Source organism: Falco naumanni, chromosome 15 (assembly GCF_017639655.2).
Source record: "Falco naumanni isolate bFalNau1 chromosome 15, bFalNau1.pat, whole genome shotgun sequence".
Taxonomy (NCBI): domain Eukaryota; kingdom Metazoa; phylum Chordata; class Aves; order Falconiformes; family Falconidae; genus Falco; species Falco naumanni.
This window is the reverse complement of record NC_054068.1, coordinates 2,642,521-2,657,915: the sequence shown is the minus strand read 5'-3', so window position 1 is coordinate 2,657,915 and position 15,395 is coordinate 2,642,521. Positions and strand designations below refer to the sequence as shown.

At 47.9% G+C, this 15,395-nt stretch overlaps 1 protein-coding gene across 1 annotated transcript in view; it reads right to left on the bottom strand.

Moving 5' to 3' along the window:
- Positions 1 to 4,656: 4,656 nt before the first annotated feature.
- The window catches only part of SLC7A5 (solute carrier family 7 member 5), a 39,147-nt gene continuing 28,408 nt past the window's right edge, over positions 4,657 to 15,395 (bottom strand). The window contains exons 5-10 of the mRNA XM_040615291.1: positions 14,960 to 15,083; positions 13,790 to 13,893; positions 12,915 to 13,011; positions 12,476 to 12,625; positions 11,159 to 11,336; positions 4,657 to 9,260 (exon numbers count right to left, since the gene is read on the bottom strand). Of these exons, the coding sequence (XP_040471225.1) occupies positions 9,205 to 9,260; positions 11,159 to 11,336; positions 12,476 to 12,625; positions 12,915 to 13,011; positions 13,790 to 13,893; positions 14,960 to 15,083 (709 nt within the window). The 3' untranslated portion in view covers positions 4,657 to 9,204. The remainder of the gene's footprint in view (positions 9,261 to 11,158; positions 11,337 to 12,475; positions 12,626 to 12,914; positions 13,012 to 13,789; positions 13,894 to 14,959; positions 15,084 to 15,395) is intronic.

Sequence of the window (15,395 nt, the reverse complement as noted above, 5' to 3'; positions counted from 1 at the left end):
CCCCAGACCCCAGCAGGGTGACCGGGCTGGCTCAGCACTCAGGACAGGCACACAGAGCAACATTACATAGCATCCTTGGAGTCTTTCATTCTCACTTCCTAACTTGATATTTGATGAGCCTGGAAAATGCTCATTCTCCAGGAGGTTTTGCCCATCTCCCTTTCTAGATCATGTGTGCTGAACTGGCCTGAACCAAGAGAAGAGCCATAGGCAAGCTCTGCAGACCACCTCCCTCCATTATGAACTACTTTCAGCAGTGTTCTCTCCCTCCCAAACAATTATGATCAAGATTAATTCCTTCTTTCAGACCCCGTGGGAAGCTCAGTGAGACCTGAGCCTGCTGAAAACCCAAGGATACAAGGGGCTGGAAGCGCGGTGGTCTGCTGAGGACTGACCTCCCTGTATGAAAGCTGCGTGCTTCTCCTCAGGGTGCTCTTCTCCATCTCTCTGCTCACTGTATCCTCTACACCGGCTTCTTGCAACCGGTCTGGGCTGCTCCTGGACCCCATACCTGTACTGGCATCACGTTTGCCACCTCCCATACCAGGGGCATTGCTGCCACATTGTGCAGTGGGTTGCACATGCCTGCTGGTAGCACTTAACCTGATCTGGGACCCTTTGCAGGTCTCGAGGGCCTCTGAATCCCACAGCTGGAGCTTTGCTCTGAAACACGATGCTGGAGGAATTCCTTGGGCTTGCTCCCTGTAAGAAAGGCTCCAGTACGGGAACTTCTCCAAGCAAGCCTGTAGCAAACACAGATGCAAATAACTCATTTTGTTTCTGTGCTACTGCCTTATCTGTCTGTTAAAGCGCTTTGCAGCACAGCACGGGGCCCACTTGTGTCTCTGGCAGGCTTCCTGCAGGCGTCACGGCCCTTCTTCTTCTGCTGCTGTCAGCGTCCCAGTTGTGAATGTACTGTTGACTTGTCGTATTGAGGTTTTATATTTAATTTGCCAGAGTTTATTCTCTCCTCTGTTTTCCTTCTTTGGCCACAGCTGTCACTTTTTGAATGATCTGTTTTACATGGCTGATAGCACAGGCTATTCTGCTGTTTAGCCATGCTGGCTTTTAGAGATGTTTTTCTTAGATTACTCTAATTCCTCCACTAAGAGCCTTTAATGCCATATTGGAAAGCCTCTGTGCCCCTTGGTGCACACGTTATCCTTGAAACTGCGTTCTCCTTTCTGCGTCTTTGACTTTGTCCTTTGTATATACATGTATCTATTTAAAGTTAAACGTTACCGTGGTAGAAGAGTTCAGCTTTGCGAGGACGTTGGGCTTGAGCATATAATACTGCAGATTCTCTCTTCCAGTGTTACTTTCTGAAACAGCCACAATGCTTGAGAGTAAATCAAGAATTGCCTTTTTCTTGTGAATTCTCTCATTGTTCAAGACATCGGTTGGCTGTTGCACCTAAAATTCACTAAGAAATTTGTCTATAATATCTATTCAGCCTATGTAGGCATCACTGAAGTCTCACTTTACTACTGGGTTTTCTTTGCAGCCTTTCAGAGCTCCATTAGCATTTCATACCCATTTCTTCCTCTAGTAGGGGTGTGTGTGTGTGTCCAAAGAATGGCCTGAGCACTGTCCCCTCCTTTAGGAAGGAAAACTTCTGAGCTTTGCAAGTCTGCAAGCAACCCTCATGCCTCCACCTTTCTGGTATGCCTGAGCCAGGACCCCTGCAGACCCAGTCAGCCCTGAATTGGTCAAGCAATTGGACTAGGTGATCATTGTAGGTCTCTTCCCACTGAAATATCCTCTTCTGTTGCATGGAAGGACATGGGCAAGAGGGATGGCAGCAGAGGATCCCCTTATAAAGTCTGATGCCTTCCTCCTTGATAGACAGGTTCCTGTGTAAACCTCATTAAGTTCAACAAGGCAGAGTGCAGGGTCTGGCACATGGGTTGGGGCAATCTCAGGCATAAATACAGGCTGGATTGAGAGCAGCCCTGAGGAGAAAAACTTGGGAGTTTTGGTGGATGAGAAGCTCAACACGACCCGGTAACGTGTGTTTGCAGCCCAGAAAGTGAACTGTGCCCTGGGCTGCATCCCAAGCAGCAGGGCCAGCGGGTCGAGGGAGGGGATTGTCCCCCTCTGCTCTGCTGACACCCCCTCCCCACAGTGCTGTGTCCAGCTCTGGGGCCCCCAACATCAGGACATGGAGCTGTTGGAGCGAGCCCAGGGGAGGCCACGAAGATGATCCGAGGGCTGGAGCACCGCTCCCCTGGAGACGGGCTGGGAGAGCTGGGCTGGTTCAGCCCGGGGAAGAGGAGGCTCCGGGGAGACCTTAGAGCAGCTTCCAGCACCTACAGGGGCTGTCAGGAAACCTGGGGAGGGGCTTTGTACAAGGGCCTGTGGTGACAGGACAAGGGGGGTGGCTTTGAGCTGGAAGAGGGTGGATTTAGATTAGAGATGAGGAAGAAATTCTTCCCCGTGAGGGCAGCGAGGCGCTGGCCCAGGCTGCCCGGAGCAGCTGTGGGTGCCCCATCCCTGGCAGTGTCCCAGGCCAGGCTGGACAGGGCTGGGAGCAGCCTGGGCTATGGCAGGTGTCCCTGCCCCTGGCGGGGGGGTGGAAATGGGGGGCTTTAAGGTCCCTTCCAACCCAAACCATTCGGTCATTCTATGATGTCTTTTGGCTAGTGGCTTTTCAGCAGCATGAGCAGTGTCTCCATCATGTAACCATGCAGATACACGCTGGGAATTGGGACATTCATGTTCTGCTCCCACCTCTTGCCCAAAGCTCATCCATTTTCCCACTCCCTTAGTCTTAACACATACAAACCCAGAAATGGTAACTAGAATTTTAAAAAGGAGGATGGTGACAGAAGAACAGATGCTGTCATCACTCAGCTGTGTTTCTAGACCCATCTGCAAGAGAAACACTTGGAATCCCAGGGCTCAGGTGCTGGTGGATCTGGGATAAACAAGGCAACCTTTTGCAAAAGACAAGTTTTAGAGGCAAAGACCAGCAACAAGAAAGTTGTAATTCAGCTTTCTTTGTTAAAAAAAAAAAACAAAACAATGACCCAAAACATAGAACAACCCAAACATTTAACAGATTTGTTAAACACAGACATAAAAGAATCAAGAAATACTAGAAAAAATCCATTGCAGGAGACATCTTGTTTTACAAGGCAATTTGATTAAGTTACTACTGGCTGACCAGCACTCAGTCAGTCGTGGAATAGCTGTGTTGACAGGAACACAAACGTTGTAAATAGACAGCGCTTACTGTAGAAGTATTAAGACTAAAAGATATTTACCCCTTAAAATAAATAGTCATCTACAGCAACATTTAAATTAGTAAAATATTTTTAAAGCAATCAAATATAACAAAATTGTAAATCAGATCTAGATTTTCTTCTGTATGTTAAGATCTTTTTTTTTTCTGTGTTTTTAAAAAACCAACAAAAATACAAACTTTAGAAGAACGGTATCTCTGACGCCTCAGATTATTCACTACAAGTGAATTTCACCCTCTTTATGTTCTGCGGGCCAGTGCAAGGTCTGGGTACCACTTGAAATTCTCCTTTTGCATGGATTTAGGTGGGACACAGACCTCACCCTGTCCTCTGAACAAATAAGGACTTTTTCCCTACATGTGATATTCATCCCAGCGCAGGAGATGCAGCCAGGTCCTGCAGTGCCACGTCCCGCTGGCTGGGATGCAGGAGAGCATCCGAGTGCTTCCAGAGCCCCTGCGCAGAGATGAACATCACCCAACAGGAACAATTTAGATGTAGATATAAAGTCTCTTTTAGGCCATTTAAAAATTAATTCAATATTTAAAAAAATAATTTTTTTCTCATTAACACTTCAACAGCTGGAGGAAGCAACACCCCTTCTCACGCAAGGAACAGGGGGCTAAAAGCAAAGAAATAATCCTCTGGACATTGGTTCCTTAGGGGGGACCTAACCCGAGCCACATTTCCTACTACTACATCTTGTGGGTGAGAGCATCTGCACCAAACGGGGAGCTCTTCGTTCCACCAAGCCCAGAGCATCTCACGCACACACGCACCCCCCCCACATCCCACCTACTAGTTCCAGTTTGGACCGTGTAAACTGGGAAGAAACTTGTCAAGTATGGGCAAAACCAGCATAAGGCTGGCGGGCTGTAACTCCTCAAGAAGCTACCAGAAATGGAGAGCCCTTTGAGCATCCCTCAGCGCCAAGGTCTCAAGGGATGCCCCAGCCTGGGCAAGGTCCCCAGCAGAGGCACGGGAGCAGATTCCCATCACCGCAGGAAGTCGGCTGCTGCGCTCCCTGGTCAGCAGCCAGGCACCGCCGGCTCCAGCCGCGCTGGCCAGGCCCACAGCTGGAGATGCTCGCCAGGCTCCCAGGGCCAGCACAAAGCTGTGATTCAGTACACAGGGCTCTGCCGAGGTTGCGACACTGGCCAGCAGACCTCAGCATGAGCCCTGCAGGGGAACCAGAGCCATCCCACCCCTGGGCTGCCCTTTCCCAAGCTCCAGTAGGAAGCTTTGTTCCAGCCCTTTCTCAATAGCCAACGTTGCCTTCCCCTTTGATGTCACTAGAAATGGAGTTGTGCAACGGGTTGATGAAAAAGCTGGCATCCCACAAGAATAGCCCCAAACAGCCAGAGTGTTGTGTAATGACATTTGGTAATTTCCTTTTTTCTTTTTTTTTTACTTTTATTTTTATTTTTTATTAAAGCCCAAGAACACTGCAGTCTCGGCTGAAGGCACGGGTACCTTCCCAGACTGAGTGGAAGCCTTCCCTGTGATTTCCCACAGCTGGACCAGGACTCTGTCACTGCAAACACCTCCCCATGGTTGGGAAGTGGCAGCCACGGCAAAGACCTCTGCTGCAAAACCACTGCCCCTCACGGGCTCTGCTCCTGGGCAGACCCACAGCGGAGGAGCCCAATTTATTGTCCTGCCTGAGCCACCCACAGGGAGAGGGCTCGGAGGACAACAAAGCCACTTATTACAAACCTCAATCCAGTTGAAGGGTCGTTAAAGTTTGTTCAACAGTGACAGAGTCCCTTTGAACCTAGTATCCACAGAGGGTGCCATTAAAAACAAAAGCGTGTTTACCAGAACATGGTATCCGAGATGGAAAACACTGCAAATACTGCAGGAAGTTTAAAAAAAAATAATAATACATTCTACCCAAGATGACCTAAATCCCCCCGACTTTTGGCCAGGAGATTTTGCAGGGCTGAGCGGGGCTGGTTCCCCTCTCAGTCAGGAAGGTTTCTTGTTCTGAAAGAGGAACCCAACGGGTAAGGAAGTGCCCGGCCCCCAGCTCCTGCACACCCCTGCCCTACTGTTGAGCAACCCCTGCAGGATGCTATTCCGTGCACACCCCAACAACCAACTGCCTGGGAGTCTGAACACTTAAAAACAAGCTAAGAGTAGCAATAATTGAAAGGGGGGTTTAGTACAAGGACCAAGGGGCTACTGCAGCACTGCCATTGCTTGCAGAAATACATGGCCTTGGCTCCACAGTTGGACCTGATGATCTTAAAGGTCTCTTCCAATCTAAGCAATTCCATGATTCCACTGACATGACCACTCCAGCTGTCTTTGCCATATGAAATAGATTCACATGGAACATCCTTTAACTGTAGCTACTGTTTAGGAAAATAAACTCACGGTCACTGTGGTTCTATGTATCCTTTGCGGCAAGGGTTTATCTCCCTTGCTGGCTTGCAACAGATGTGACTGATCACAGGCTCAAAAGAGCACAAGCAGAGAAACAACAGAAAAAAATGCCACATCCAGTGCTGGGAAAGATAAGAAATTTTCTGTGAAGTCTCTGTTGCTCATTTCACCCTCTGTGACACGTGTCATTCCACATTTCAGGAAATCAAGCAGCAAGGAAGTCTTCATGGGGATGTATTCTGTCTCTCTTGCCATACCAAAATCCAGCTGAACACGGCACGCCCCTGAGGGCAGGAGACACTCCTGTCTGCTGATCTGTGTTACAAGCTGTCACACTGGACAGCAGATGCTGTTAGCATCAGTTTCACCCACTCGAGAAATTATTTTATTGTTTTCTTTATAAAATGAAATTCAGTTTTACCCCCTTACTCTTTAGCTCCCTAGCCTCCAGGAAAAAAATAACCCAACCTCTTACAGCCGTATCACCAAGCTCTAGTGGTGCTGGGGAACTATTGGGGTCAATGAATCAGGGATAAAAGAAGTCAGGTTTTTGAAAGGTCAGCATTGAGATGTGAGCTGTTCAACATTTTTGTCATTCTGTGCTGGTACCTGGTTCAGTTTCTTCCTGTAGCTCTATTGCCAGGGAGATGCTGGCAAGATCACCATGAAACATATGGTATCAATGCCAGAGCCAGCAGGTTAGTACAAGAGAAAGATTTTCAGCAGCAAGTGAAAAATCATGAATATTCATAAAGAGCCAGCAAGCGAGTTAAGGATTTAATTAAGATTGGTTAATTAATAAAAAAATATTTCTCAGTGTGACATCTCCTTGTCAAAACCAGTGTGAAAGGTTTACCAAGAGGATATAATGTAGTGATGGTCTTCATCACTGATGAAACTCGTTTAAAGATGTGTCCAAACCAAGTAACCCCACACCTCTGGGAGATTTGGACCCATTTCTGAGTGCTCTGTGGATGGGACTTGAGTGCTAATTTATGTTGGACTGAGGTGGATGAGAGCTAAAATCCCTTTCTTTGCATCACAAATAATTCTGCTGGTATCTGCTAGCACTGAGTCCCTCCACTGAACCCAGGCCCTGCAGGAAGCTGGCTCTGAGACCGCTACAGCCAAAAAAGCTGCAGACCAAGTGGAAGGTGACAGACTGAGGTTCTCGCTCCATGACACAGGTCCAGCATAAGCAGCAATTTCCCATCACTACCCTGCCAAAACATCTCAGCCTTCAGCTGGACGAGGATTCCAAAAATTGAGTTTAGGTTTTATGGTTCATGACCTTATTTATGCAAACGCCTCTCCGCAGGCACTGGATCGGAGATGCTCCAATTCATTGCACGTAGGTCCCTGAACAGCCAGGCACTGGCCATAAACTTTGGGTTCTTCTGCACTGTAGGTGCACCCAAACCAGCTGCAACTCTCCACAGGTTAACTTAGCTCCCGGAAAGCTCAACGCTAAAACACATGAAGTGGCACCTGAGCTGGCCTGGGTATCTCTACATGGTGCTGCCATTGAATAAGCAACCTGACAGCAAAGTTTTTCAGCGTGATGATTGTCTCGCCCGTTCCTCCTGCACTGCCTCAAAGTAAAGACGCGTGGCTGATGAAGCAATAGCAAAAAGCTGCACATAGATACTCGCTGACATAGGCACGGTCATTGTCACACACACTTGAACAGAAGCTGCCACCTGCTAGAACACACACTTTTTTTTTTGCTAAGGAACTTCTTAACAGGACAAAGCATGAGCTAGTACCATTGGTGTCCTTAATGCCTCTTCATCCAAAATAACTCTATGCTACAAGGAGAATCCAGTAGAAAGCATTAGCTTTTGGAGGATCTCAGCTTCCAAACGGCTTAGGTTACAAAAATATTGAGGAGAAAAAGTAGTTCAACAACCCATTTGCACAAAGCACAAGCACAAAGATCTGTAGCAGAGACTGAAGCAGCTCCCTTATGGGGAAAAAGATGCTTTTGATTTCCAACTATCACCTTGAGCGCAGAGGCGTAATAAGCAAATTGTTCAAGAACTGCAGTTTTGCTGAAAAGGTGATGCTTTTGACCAAATGAAGCAATGTGTTCCTAAGAGGACAGTTTTGGCTACTCGGGAACTAGAGACATTTGGGGTGGGGTCAGGGGATGGGACTGCACCACCCACAACGGCAAAACAAGATTTCACATGCGGATTGTGGGTTTTATGCTCAGAGACCACTCCCTGAATGGGAGGGTGTTGGTGGGGGCATCTCACCAAGCCAAATGCTGCAGTTCCGAGGCCCCCAGGCCCTACTTCTTAGAGCCAAACAGACCATCTACAGCAGCCCAAGATTAAAGCCAGGCTCCAGCCGTTCCGGGGACATCTGCCCTTTACTATGCCCCCAGATCCAGCTGGTCCTATCTCCACTGCACGTTCTAGAAGAGACACAGCATAACGGAGGGCATGGCAACAGGCAATGCACAGACAGACCCCAGGGAATGAGCTAAGGGAATCCCACCCTTATTTTCTCTTTGCAAATGGTTCAGGGGAAAACACGAATCACACTGCAGGCAATGAACAGGGCCATTTGGAGAGCATGGTGTTGCTCATCCCATGCTGGACAATAGCTTATCTGCGGAAAAACATGGAGTGAGCAAGCCAAGGACTTGGCCTTCTGATAATTGCAATTTCCTGGGTTTATCAGGAGGAACTCCACCCTCAGGCCTGCACCTGCCCCAGTGCTAATTCACAGGGCCATGGGATGGACGTTTGGTGAAAAGCATCCCAGAGGACCGGCTCAGTAGCAGGGAGATGGCTTGGATCTGAGAGTTTAAAGCCAGACAGTGGCAGGGGACCCTGAGTGCTCTAGTCAGGAACGCAATGAAAGTCAGATGAGGCCTCTCCACATCATTTGTCTGACCCTGACACTGCTCTGCCTTGTCTCACCTAAGTCACTCCAGTGGACAGAGTCAAAGCATCCAGCAGCACGTATTTTGGTATGAGTTTGTGTGTGTGTGAGCACATGAGCCATCTTCAGCCAACCTTTGCTTCCCAACCACCCTCCCTTGACTAGGTAAGGCAGGAGGGCCAGGCTCAGAACCACCCTGCAGCTCTGTGACAGTCCCAGCCCCAGCCCCAGGCACGTTTGTAAGGCTGGAAACACTCAAACCAGGCTTGCAAGCAGATCTGCCATCATCTGAGGGATCCCAGACCCAAGCCCAGTAAGCCTACATGGAACTGAAGTACAGCTCTCGGTATCACACACACACAGAGATGCTAATTGGACTCGCTGCTGCCGGATAGGCAGGACCCCTTTGAAGCTGCCAGCAGGAATTCCTCCTTCTGACCCACGTTCGTACCAAGAACTTCTCATCTCAGGGCTGCTCATCTGCCAGGCTAAAGGGTGGTGATGGAGGGGCTGGAGGAGGCAAGGCAGAGCTGGGGGCGTGCTGTCAGACACGAAGAGCTCCAACGGGCTGCTCCAGTGCCTAGGTTTCGTTTACGAGGGATCAGAAGCATTTTCTCCTTGTGTTGTCTTAAAATAATATTGTGCGTTTCCTCGAGCTGAATGTCTCTGCTTTTCCTGCTTATGATTCTTGTGGAACCACTTCCATCAGCTTCTGGCACAGGACTGTTGCAGAGACTGCAGGGAAGAAAGCAAAGTACAGGTCAGAAATCGCACGCAGGGGCCCAACATGTATCTTGGTCTTGGTTCATGATGCTCTGCCTCTGAAAGGTTGACCCATTTGCCTCCCCACTGTGATTCTGAGCAAGATTAGTCCAAATACAATTTAAGACTTGAAAGCAAATAAGCCATGGGCTACTCTCTATTCATGCCCAGAACCTCAATGTGTAACACTGGGAGATTTGCTCCTGCAGCAAGGGTGCAGTACTGCCCCAAGAGAGCCTCTGGTACCTCCCAACAGCAGTTTCTAATTGTGTGGTGATAGGGTAACTATGTTTAAATGCCATAACTACAAGCAGACAAAACTGACTCAGGCACAACAGCACAAAAGGGCATAGAAAATATAAAAACCTGATGCTTTTACTTCCAATTTTGGAGACCTCGGCTCTATGTGCACATAGCTTCCTTAAAGGCTCAAGTACCCAGGGCAAAACCTAGGCAGAAAACCTGCCAGAAGGCAGAGGCCACTGCCCTGCACAGAGCAGGTGAGGAGTAAAGGAAGCATTTCAAATGCAAGTTTGCACAGGAAAGGTGCTAAACTGAAGTAACTTTATTTTTCCACCCATTAGTTCTGGTAGCTGGTATCCAAACACACCTGTGCTTTCTGCTGCTTTGCTGTGTGTTTGGAGATCACAAGATAGCCTTGCCAGGTAAAGCTAGCACTAATTCTAAATACACGCAAAGTCAAACCCAGATCAGTTGGAGGTGATCAAATTACCTGCAATATATTAATATATATGTGTTTAAAGTTCATATGTTTCTAACTGGACATTTGCAGGATCATCATTCCCGCAAAATGTTCCCAGAATATTTTCTATATTCTCCTTAAAGCTTTTGATGGTGGTAAACAATCAATATGGTAATTTGCCACCCAAGCACTGCAAAAATGGCTTTTCCAGGAACTGAGCCTAATACTCAGAATGAAAAAGTGAGTGTGTGAGAGAGGGAGAGAGAGAGATGGGGGGAAAGAATAACAAGTGCTGCTGAGCACTGTTGAAAGCCTTTTTCTTTTTCATAAAAAGCATCCAGCTAAGGCTGGGCATTTCTACTTGTCTGCTTTTCTAGGTCAGCCTGCTGTATGAGAGCTAGGAGGCAGATGGTAGAGTTTAGTTACTTGGACAACACGGATTGACTTTCTTGATTCAGTTGTTCAGACAGAGGTTACATGTGCCAAGCACAGCCTCTCTGTCCCTTCAAAACACACTGTGGTGTAGCATCAGCTGTTGGAAAAACTTGTAGGAAGGTAGCTAAAAAAAAAAACCTTGTAAGAGAATAAGAGAAAACGTCAAAAGGATCTTCCTCTCCCTCTGCCCTGCTGCCACATTTTGATGCCAAGGAGGGCTTTGACAGGACCAGAAACGTTAGCGCTGGCTAAGCGATGGATTGGGACTAATTATGCATTTTCAGCAGTCAAATTGAGGCCAACTGTGCTCAGAACGTTAGGCTGTTTCTTCTTTTCCTTTCCTACCCCACTAGAAAGGGACTCTCTGGTGAGAAAAGGCTTGACCTGCGCTTTTACAGGAGGCAGAAGAAAGGCAGCAATGTGCTCAGGATATTACGCTCCACTGCATAACAACCTGTTTGCCAAGATAAAAAAAATACAGACATGGTATTTGGCCCAAACTTAGCTATTATCACAAGTCAGGGTCCGTTTTGGGTGCTTAGTAGATACAGTAATCATCAGGTTAAAACTTGTTACCATTAAAGAAGAACTGATCTGAGCCAAGACATTGGAAGCCGCCACTACACAAAGGAGAGCCGGTACTAGCTACTAGCTGTAGCATGCTCACCGAAAACCTGCTATTTTTGGAGGAAAAGCCAAGGCTGCACCCTTGCTTTTCACTGCTAATACTTACAGATGCCTTGGAGAACCCACTTGGGCTTGTTTTGCCACCAGACCCCAAAGAAGTAAACAGGGATCCCACTGAAGATGATTGCAAAGCCAATCGCACATTCCTTCGGCGTCATCCAGAAGGAAACAGCAATGAGAAACAAGCAGGCCAGGATGAAGAAAATGGGCAGGCAGATGTTCACCTAAATAAGGACCCAAAGAACAGGTTAGAAGTTGTATCAGGGGAACAGGGTACACTTTCCAGGGAAGTTTATCTTGCTGTACAGCCCGGTGAGGGAAGAAGTTCATGTTCCACCAGGGACCCCTATATGGATGGTGCTCCTGTCTGTCCCAGTGCTCTGAACAAGGGGACCATGACCTTGAATTGCCATGGGGAAGGTATCGATATAGGCAGTGCTCTTTATCAGCCCCAGAAAAAGCAGATGTTAGGTTAACACCTAACACGTTCCTTTAAAACCAGTAAAACAAAGCACAAAGATGTGGCTTGCAAGAGCCGTGAGCATTTCTCAGCACCCTTTTTTTTGACCCCAATTCCATACTTGAATGATTCCTTATAAAAAGCACCTGTACAGCATCAAATTCAGCAGCAACCACAGCACAAGCCATAGCATCTTCACAGCGGTTTCTCAGGGGACTCGGCTACGCTGCTCTGAGCAGCCCAGGTCTTAGAAGAAAAAACAAAAAACAAAGGAAACATCCTGCCAAGAGTTCCTTTGGGAAGGCACTGGTACAGGTCTGAGAGTTTGTTTCTGTCTGGCTGCCTGTTGCCTGGCAGAGACCTGCGTGTGCTGCGGGATGAGTGAGAAACATGCCTTTAAGGAAGGCAGACACGCTTGTGGCTGACATGATCTTGGCCTCCTCCCAGATGGACGCAGTACTGCCAAGCTGGCCAAGGACAAAAAGAACAAAGTTCTCATCTCGGCAGGCGTGGGTTTGTCTGCTTTATTAAAAAACTATTTAAAGTTAATTCTGTGATGGTACAGAGTGTTTCACTGAGAGCCACAGCCAGTAATTTGTCCTGGGGAATATGTTAGTCATCGAGAGCTTCCTACTGGGCTACCCCACCATAACACGCTGCATCTCTGACACTCAGAGTCTCCTTCAGGCTGATGTCCCTATGGCCACGGCAGCTCTTCGTCCTCCCACCCTGATCTGCATTTAGCAAATTCCATGCAGCAGGAACACCTGTGTTAGCTACTACACAACATTTCCCCTGCATGCTTGCAACCCCAGTCCCTCCTCCATACAGGACAAACAGCCATACTTGAACTTGGTGAGAAGGGGCTCAGGGAGAACCATGCAATTACCACACTGTTCTCACCTTGATGGGCCTCTCCAGCTCTGGCTTCTTGTAACGCAACCACATCATGCCGATGATGGCCAGAGCCACGCAGAGCCAGTTGAAGAAGCTGAAGAAGTTGATGACTGAGAAAATGTTGTTGGAGAAGGCATAGAGCAGGGTCATGATGCACTGCATCCAAAAAATAAAAAGCCATTAGTAAAGGGAGTTGGCGGAGCCATGTATGTTACAGCACTAAATACAGGTATTTTAGAAGAACTAGTTGCCTGAAGCAATTTCAAAACAGAAGTGAAATATGAGGATATGAGGAGGAGGAGGGTCCATCCCCTCCTTTAGGTACATGCAGTAGTGGCTGTGTCTGGAGGTGGTGCCCAAGTAGTCCCCCTCCAACCGCTCGGATGGGATCCTACTATTTTTCAATACCAGGTCAACACTCACCACCACAGACCCAGGTACTTACCGTAAAGATGAGGGATGGCACAGGAGTGAGAAGTCTGGGGTGAATCATAGACAGGATTGAAGGCAAGTGTCCTTCTCGGGACCCCACAAAGAACAGCCTGGGGGGAGGAGACAGAACAATTATCACCTCTGCAACCTTATGCCCCGGGCTGGGGTTTGTCTTCAGCACAAAACAAGTGGGGACAGCCCAGGCTCAGCCTAGAGAGTGTCAAGGCAGCAAGACTGAGATGCCCAGGCTCCGCACACGTTCTCCACCCTGGTAGTGCCTTGCACAATGCCAGCTGTGCCCTTTTGCCAGTCGCTGGCTCAGGAGTGGGCCCTCCAGGAGCAGCCCCCAGCACAGACTGCTCTGCACATACACAGTGGAAAGTCCCTGTCCTAGAAGGAAGGCTGGAGACAGATGAAGAGTGTAATAAAAAAAATGTATTTATATCCTCCTTTGCAGAGAGGAATTAAGTGACTTTCCTAAGACAACCTGGGAGATGTGTGTCAGAGCTGGAACTATCTCAGTCCCTGTTCTGGCCCATCTTATCTCTGCTTTCTGGAGGGATTCTCAGCCCTGAAGTTTCTTAAGTTTCTGCTTTTCATTACACCACTTTCTTGGGCAACATCACTGAGCCCCAAACCTGTGTTTATGTTCTAATAACTTCAACAGGATTTTGCCTGAGGAATAGAAGACTAAGATCACTAAAAGGTTTTCCTTTAAACTGGATATGGTTTTAAAGCCTCACTTTTTTTTTCTGCATTCCCCACATGGCCTCCAGATCCTTTAGACTTTGTGTCTACCCACAGCCACTCTTTGGAGGACAGCTCCAAACGAAGAGGCATTAAGCACGACTCGTAAACAAAACCCACAAAATTGAGCAAGAAACCTACCGGGAAGAAGTGAAGAGAGATCCATTAACGGATCCAAAGCACGACAAACCAACAAAGACGGGTATGATCCAGGACATGACGCCAAGGTGATAGTTCCCAAAATCCTAAATGGGGGCAACAAGACAGATCTGTCACACCCAGAGCGTCCGAAAGAATTCACAGCTGCCTACAAAGACTTAATATTTGTGGAAATCTGAACAAATGACATGGCTTAGAGCTGAAGCTGTTACAGAGTTTTCCATATTGCCATTTGCTGCTCCTCCTTCCTGAAAAAGCATACTGTAGAATTGCAAAAAAAATCAGCAGCGAGCCCTTCTCTCACACACATTTATCAGAATGGCTACCCAAAAGTTCAAGACCAAACGGAAACTGCGAGGCAGATGTTGCCAGCTGCTGAGTAAGGACCTGGGACACAGCCCCTTAGAAAAACAGTGACCTGGAGCTGTAGCTTTTTATCACAAACTGACCCCGCACTGCTTCACTGCAGTTTTATGCCTTTATTACATTGCTTGTGAGTCTTGCAAAGGCACCCAACTAGAGCAACGCGACACAGGCTGGCATCTCCAGTAATTCAGTACTGCATAGGTGCAGGCTGGAGCCGGAGCTTGGTACTAACCCAAAGGATGGAGCACCTGAATGGCCCAGACCAGCTTATCCTGGACTGTGAGACTCCTCCTGAAGCACTGAACAGTCCTGGTCACGCTCAGACTGCAAGGTCATACCATGCTGCTCGCTTCTGAAGCAATCAGATTTCTGACTGCAATGGCATTTTAATTAATAGAAGTATTATTTTTCTGTCTTAATTAAAACAAGGAAGATACAGAGTGAGAACAATCAAGTTCAGTACTGACTGAATGACCTTTCCCCATAAATATCATGCTCTGGTAACTGATGAGAAGTCATGAGGCCAGCAGCAGCCCTGCATGTTTACAAGTGCAGTGCTAACTGACTGCCCACCCTTCCTATTGTCTGGGATTAATCCCCCTGGGTATCACGCTGTTCCTCCCTGCTCCCATCACAGATGCTCTTTAATTCCTGTCAAACATCAGCTTTTTTGTAAGCAGCTGTGATCAACCTGGAATGAACTAGAAGATGTATCCAGAGATTGTAAGTCTGATATAACCAGCCCTGGAAAACAGATGAGTCGCGTCAGAAATGCACCTATCTTACCACAGCCACGGCCTCGGACATCAGCATCTGGTCTGTCGACAGGGTCGTGAAGTAAGCCAAGTTTGTCAGCACATAAACCAAAGTGACTACAGGTAGTGAGATGATGATAGCCAGAGGCAGGTTTCTAGGAAGAAAATACAAATTGTAATGGAGCGCTGCAGCTCACAGAAGAGCTGTTGATGCCAGGGATCGGTGGCTCATGCTGCAGCCCTCCTGTACTCATTGAAAGTTTGCTTGAGCCATTTTGCTCCTCTGACTCTGCAGCACGTCCGGTTTCCCAGCCGCACACTGCTCCCCTGGGGGAGCAGAAGATGCCCCCACAGCAACAACCTGGAGACTGACAGATGTAGAGTGAAGGATTATGGCAGAAGGGACTTTTTGCATGGAGAAACTCTGGCTGTCTGGGCAAGCAATAATCCAAGCTCACTGCAAAGGC